The 7,088-nt window shown below is 47.2% G+C and overlaps 1 protein-coding gene across 2 annotated transcripts in view; it reads left to right on the top strand.

Moving 5' to 3' along the window:
- Positions 1-4,648: 4,648 nt before the first annotated feature.
- Positions 4,649-7,088, top strand: part of ROR2 (ROR family WNT receptor 2) — a 216,744-nt gene continuing 214,304 nt past the window's right edge. The window contains exons 1-2 of one of the 2 annotated variants that reach the window (XM_075931902.2): positions 4,649-5,289; positions 5,952-6,484. In XM_075931902.2, the coding sequence (XP_075788017.1) occupies positions 6,460-6,484 (25 nt within the window). In that variant the 5' untranslated portion in view covers positions 4,649-5,289; positions 5,952-6,459. The remainder of the gene's footprint in view (positions 5,290-5,951; positions 6,485-7,088) is intronic. The other variant, XM_075931901.2, reaches the window with a different exon arrangement.

Raw genomic sequence — 7,088 nt, 5'->3', positions numbered from 1 at the left:
GACCCTCTGCACAGGGAAGAATTTCACCCATAGTTTGTTAGGCTGAAGTTTGTAAAGTTCAAAAATATTGCCATTGTCAATGTAGTAAGAAGGTCACATCTTTCTGAGTTTTTACTACCACTAGTGGAGTATTCTGCAAATTTCAACATAAAACTAGAGTTTTGTTTTTGTATATGGTGTATGTTTAAAATATATTAGTACATAATACTGCCATTGTATAAAACTACAAGAATAGAACCATTATTTTGGAGGTCATACATGGTTAGTGGGGGAAGGGGCAGGTTGTGTTTAGGCATGAGGGGCCAAATTCATCTCTAGTGAAACTTCCTTGGTTTAGTTGAATTATGAGGCAGGTACTTGCCAGCTGTTTAATGAAAACTGCAAATGAAGTGTTGGGGGTTGATTCAGCAGCCCTGGGGACAGAGAAGCAATTCTTTCCTGTGCAAGTAGTCTCATTGCCCTCAGTGGGACTAATTACATGAGCATAAAGATCAGGCCCCTAACCAGGCATTGATTTATCATTGAAACTTTATGAACTGAAGCACTAGCCACATCAGAGCTCATAAGCCTCCTTAAAACATAGTTAATATGGGATGAGGACTGTGTTCCCTCTAGTTTTTCCATATATGTGGAATAAATGTTATGTGCACTGAGGTATGTACAGACGTGCACCACCACTAGAAACCCATACAGGCTGCAGGAGGCTGTGGATGTGAAGCTAATCAGCTGGTTGGCATTTGAATCTCTCCTGGGTGGCCACCCAAGCGCTCAGCTTCTAGGGAACACTGTATGTGGTTGTCACATGGTAAATTTTTTTATCAGATTCTCAAATTAGTACCAACTAGCCCCAACTACTGCTTTAAACTTCTTCTATCAGGCACATTTTCAAACCATTTGGTCACGCAAATAAATCCATGTGCAGATCTTTCTTCATCAAATAGCAAGAGAACAGTTTGGGACCATATGCTAAAAACACAAGTGAACTCTCTAATGCTTTAAATTAGTAGGGTGAGCAAACCCAGAAGAAATGTGCAATTGTCTACCATTTTGTGCTTGCTGCACATATTTCTTGCTACACAGAGAAGGAATTTATATTGTGGTTTCTAATGTTTTGGCTCTGCCAATTGATTCTCCCTGAATATGAAGCATGCTTATAAGCGGAATATTATGATACCATGTCTTTGGAATCAAAGAAACCTAGTTGTAGATGCCTATGAAAGAGATCCAAGTGCGTGTTGCATTAACTGGCCAAATTTTACTATGTGAAATGGGAATATTTCATTTTAAGTTTCCATCAGAAATTGATCAATCACTAAATTCAGACTTATTTGGATCCAGGATCTTGTTTCAGGTCCATATTGTAATTACTTTTAGGATGCTGAGGTCCTCAGATGAAAGGCACCGAATTAAATGCAAAGTATTGTTTACTTATGTTATTATTTTATTATTAGGGGAACATGTTCAAAAACCAGTTATACATTCAAAACATTGTGATTTGCTCCTTCACAGTGTATATAAAAAAGAAAGCTCATAAGCATACAATTTAGGGGATTTAAGTGTTATTATAGGCCTTCGGTTGACTGGTTTAACTTATACTGATTTTAAAAATGATTTAGTTAAACCAGTGCAACCTCCTATGTGAACATTCTTAGTTTAAAAGTGGCTTAGTTTAAACTGAATCTTAGTAAATTTAAATTAAACCAAAATAATCCTAGTTTAAACTGAAATAAGAGTGTCTACATAGTATTTTGTACTGGTTTAATAAAACACATTTTTTAGGTAAACTGGTACAATTTTCTTTAGCGGTAGATCAAGAATCTTATGTATTTTCCCCATTGACTGTTTCTTGATAAATTCAGTAACTGTATTATCTATAATTGTTGTCTACAGTACAGAAACTGTAACTAATTCTATAAATTGTAATCTTGGGTGAAGGGAGGAGATTGGCACGTTTGTGGAAAAATCAACTTCTCCTGCAGTAAAACCCAGGGGAAGAGGTTCTATGTAAATAACTCTCAGCTAGGATGCAGTTAGGAAATTTTCCTACATTGTTTTGTCTAACAGTCTTTGAATCAGATTGTGATCTAATTTACACCAGAGTGACTTGATTGGCTTCAGAATCTGTCTCCATGTTACAAGCAAGATGAGCTTTAGTGCAAGACCTGCAGGGGAACAGGAAAAGAAGAAGGTTGCTGCACAATTCTGAATTTTAGAATCTTTTAAGTAACTGAAAGGATAGTTACTTCAACTATATTTTAATTATTTATTTTTGCATGGAAAAGAAAATATTTTTACAATGGAACTTAGTGGACAGTTTTGTTAAGAACACAGGAAACCTTATTCTCCCATGACTGTATTATTTCTACATTACAAAGTAAACAGGAGCAAAAAGTAGTAAAATCTTATTCTCGTTCTGTTGGAAACCCACACCCAGCAAAGGGTGCTTGCTAGTGCATACAAACAAGCAAAGTACAATTCACTAATTAGAAAGTATCTATGTGTAGTTACTTTTCCTGTCCAAGGTGTATAGCCTGACAACATAATATACATTTTAATAATACATGTATTAATTATTAAATAGTTAAATATTATTTAATCAAAATTGTTGTAATAATAATTACATTAAAATAAGATTTTTTATAAGAAATATACATTTTCAGAGTAGGCTAGAGAATCTGGATACATATCTTCTTTTTGATTAATGGAAATTACATAAATTACTTTGAAAATCTCAAGAATGATTTTTTTTTATCTTGACAGGGTCCCTTAAATTGTCTCGGCCATATGGGCTGCATAGGTTACCTTTGATGGTAAAAGTTTCCTGAGAATTGCTGGAGGTGGCAACTGAATGAATGTAGTCTTGCCATTACTGGGCCCAATTCAGGAAAGCATCCCTATTCAGAAAAGTGCCTAGCTGCTTTCCTGAAACAAAGCCTCTTTACTTAATGATGATATAGTGTTAGCATTAACCAAACAGTGATCAGAGAGGAAACTATGACTAGTCCAGCCTCATTCCTTTTTCATGATGAGGTGCCACAGAAATTTTGGACCTAGAAATCTTAGAGGCAAAAAACAGGTCAGAAAGATACAAAGAACTGTGTTGATGTGCTTGTCTTTCTTATGGTAAGCAGAAAATTTGGGGCACAATAATATTTTTTGAGAGAAATGTACAGTAATTCCTCATTTAACACTATAGATATGTTTCAGAAAATGATCATGTTAAGTGAAAATGTGTTATGTGGGGTCAATTTTCCCATTGAAAATAATGGAAAAGGTAGGGGTTGCATTTCAAGCGGTGGTGTCTGTTGGGCCCGGGACATAAGGTTGGGGGAGAAAGGGGACTGGGTTACAGCAGGGAGGAAAGATGTTTGGCTCTGGGAAAGGGAAGAGGAGGAGAGGGGAGGGGGATTGGGTTGGGAGTATGTTCTGTTACGGGTCTGCTGGGACCCGCACTGCGTCCGGCGAGGGGGGGGGGGTTGCTGGGGAATGGCATGGCGAGCGGCGAACTCGCTGCTGCTTTGCAGGGAGGCGGGGGAAGCCCCGTGCAGCCGCCGGCAACGGGCTGGCTGGGGAAATTGTGTTATTCCGGGGACGATCGTGTAATTCAAAAAACGTTCTCTAAAAAAGAATCGTGCTATCACAAAAACAGATTAAGCAGCTATGTGTTAAATGAGGAATTACTGTACACTCAGGTTAGAGTTGCCTGTGCTCAGCACTATTAAGCATTAGGCCTTTACGCACAATGCCCATAACAAAGAACAATAATACTGTATTTGTAAGACCTTATATATTTATAGCCTCATAACTGAGACTTCATCACATTTACTTGATTTATTTAAGTAATATCTAGAAATGCTATTTCAGTTGCAAATAATATACCAGGCCTCTACAGTTTATATCACTGAATGAACAAGTTACTCCTTTGCTTTGTACATTACCATTAGGGAATGACTAATATTCAAAGGTCTCCTTGTGCATATGAAATAAAGAAATTTGAGAAAGCAAGAAAACAGTTTAACTAGTGCTCCTGGTATTTATCAGTGACTGTAATTCTTTACTGTTAACGTGTCTTGCAGCTCTAAGGGAACAAACAGAAATAGTTCCCTGTCCTTAAGGGGTAAAATGAGAAGGTTTACTTTTAACATTACAAATAAAGAGTATCCACTGTGCTTTCAAGGCAGGATCACATTCTCGGTGCGCTCTCGTCTTATCGTGTGTGTTATACAGCTAACGAGGCTGGACATTTCGTTGGAAAGAGTTATGGCTTGTGATCACTTGACACTGCACGGAAGTGAAAAGGCTGCTCTCTCTGCTGCGGGGGAAAAGAGGGGCAATGCCCATCAAGCGGTGTAGTGTTTCTTCCTTCTCGGGGTTTTTTTCTTTCCAAATACTTCTTCGGTATCTCGAAGAATGCTGGAGCTGTTCTCTGCGGGACTCGCTTGTGGCACGGCCTGAACGTGCCTGGTGCCCCGAAACGACCGTCCACTCCAGTCATCCTTGCATCGCAGCCTCTTTTCTCGAGTACCCCTTGAGTCAGCTCCTCCCGCAGAGGCTCTTGTCACCTGAAAGGGGAGTCCCTGCAAATGCAGACTCCTGGCTAGATCGCTGCAGAGCCAGCTAGGCCTGCACCTGATCCAGCCGGCCCAGGCAGCACTAAGCAGGAAAAAGCCCCACCCGAGAGCCTCGTCTTCCCTCCAAGCTGGCACACGGCGCCCGAAGCCCGGCTCTCCTCCACCCTCCTGGCATTTGCTGGCTTGCCAGCAGAGGGGGTAGCAGCGCAGGGCTTTTCCTCGCCCTCTGCGCCTCGCCGCGCGCGAGCCCCGGGCTTTGCACGCCCCCTGCCCTGCGCGAGGGAGTGAGTGAGTGAGTGAGAGGAGAGATTTCCCCCAGTGACGCTGCGATGCCGGGGGAGGAGGCGGCGGCGCCGAGGCGGGCCCCTGGCTCAGTGCGGGACGGCCCGTTACAGTGAGCGCTGGCTGGGGGGAGCTGCGGAGCGCTGCAGAGAGGAGGTGAAAGCCCGGCCCGGCCCGGCCGCAGCCCGCGCTGTCAGCGGGCGCCGCGTGGAAAAGCCCTGGGCGCGGGGCAGCGGCCGCACCACAAAGGGCTCTTTGTGCGCCGCCCGCCTCCCTCCCTCCTTCCCTCCCGAGCGAAGCCGACGCGGAGGGAGCCCCGCGGGCAGCATGGTCCGCACCGGGGCGGCCCGGGGGGCGCGAGCGCAGCGGCGGGACGCGGCGAGCTCCCTGCTCGCCCTGCTGGCGGCTTCCTCGCTCCTGCCCCTCTGTGCAGCAGGTAAGGGGGCTCTGGCGCCACCTTCGTGCTCCCCACTCCCGGGCGCGGGTTGGGCACGAGCGTTATTCGCTGGCTGGCGGGATGCTACTGGGCGGACGTTGGGTGCAGGGTAGCTGTGCAAAACGCCCCCCGCCGGGGCTGGCGGAGCCCGCTCGGTTGTTTTGTGCGTATTGAAAGATCGGGGGTGGTTGTCGTGGGGGGCGCACTGGAAGCCCGTGGAGGCAGGGGCACTGCCGGGTTTTTTTGGAGGGAGGGGGAAGTTGATGAGAAATCAGCTTTTTGAAGCTTCTCTTCCCGCGATCCATCACCGCCCGTCTCTTCCTCACCCACCAGCTGCTCCTGCAGCTGAGCCGCATCATGTATATGGCCGCAGTGGGTGCCCCGCAGGAAGTTTGTTTGGTTTTGGATGACGGGGGTGGAGGGAGGCGGCAAAGGACGGGGAAGAGTTGTTGCAGTCAGAAGCCCTGATAGGGAGCCCAGGGTAGACCCCCCCCCCCGCCCCGAGTGGCTATAATAATGTGTTATTACTTGGGCTGTTGAGTTGCCAGCGTCTCGGTGGGGGTGGGGATTAAGGTTGAGTGCGGGGCGGGGGGCGGAGGGCAGCGATGCTTGGCGTTGATGGAGGCTTAATTGAGTCTCCTTCTGTGTGTGTGTTTTTGGAGGGTCCCATTTCCTGTGCGTACCTGGCTGAGCCGCAGAGAGCCGAGGGGGCAGCCCGGGGGAATCGGGAAACGACCGGACTCGGTTCACCGAGCCCTGCGATTGTTTGGAGAGCTGAATAAACTGGCCCTATTAACATCTGACCTCGCGCCGTGGTGGACTGGCTGCGGCTGCTGAAACGCGGCCAGTGTGCCCGGCATCTCCCTTGGCCCACGCCGCCGGGGTTTATAGAGCGCTCTGGGGTCAGAGTTACAGTGCCTGGAAAAGACGCTGCAGCCTTGCGCTGTTTGTTCCCTGCCCGCTCCCGCTCAGCTCAGCTTCGGGGCCCTCCCCTTGAAACAACCGGGAGAGGTTTGGCTTTTCCCTTCCCCTGGGAGGCTGTGGCGTGGGCAGGGGAGCAGGGGCCTCGGGGGTCAGCCCGACACACTTTGATCTCGCTCAAACCCACTCGCTGGAAAATGGACCCCTGCAGCTGATTTTTTTGTTGTTTTGCCCAGCGATCCTGGGGAGATGACGCTCGTCAATTGCACGTCAGGTTTGTAACCGGCCTGGCCCGAGTCAGTTTTGCGACGGGACTTGGTTGGCCGATGACTAGTGAATCTTCTACTCTTTTTAGGAGGCTTTCCCTGCATTGCAGCGGCGTGCACGAGGGACCCGATGGTGTTTTTAAGGAACAACAGTGATGCTGCAGATTAGAGGGGACTTGTTAATCAGTTGCCTGTTTGAAAGGGGTTTTTCTTCCCTTTGTTGGTTTCGCTAATCCATTTACCTCTCCCCGGGAGGTGACAGATGCCTATATTTCCTGTTAGTCAGCTCTGGGGTCTTCGGTCGTGCCATTTGCTGAATTAGCCATGGGGGGGGGGGGGCAAGAAAGCTGGAGGGTTTGGGGGGAGGCGGTAAGGTAAGAGGAGAGCGTGTTACATCTCTGGGATCAGTGCCCATTGCCTTTCTTTTCTTGGGGCTTTTATTGCTCCCTTTGAAGGCCCAGGGGGCAGCGCTAACAAATTGCAGCGCCCTGCACTGCTGCCCTGGCTTTCCTGCAGGGAGCTGCAGCCACGGACTCGGTGTATGGGGCAGTAGTTTCACAAGCCCCTAGAGTGCGGAGTGCTAGAAGGTGGCAGATGTTCCCTAGGTGCCCG

This window comes from Pelodiscus sinensis, chromosome 6, assembly GCF_052426305.1.
Source record: "Pelodiscus sinensis isolate ZL-2025 chromosome 6, ASM5242630v1, whole genome shotgun sequence".
Classification (NCBI taxonomy): domain Eukaryota; kingdom Metazoa; phylum Chordata; order Testudines; family Trionychidae; genus Pelodiscus; species Pelodiscus sinensis.
The sequence above is the reverse complement of the archived record's forward strand: the minus strand, read 5'-3'. Positions and strand labels throughout refer to the sequence as shown.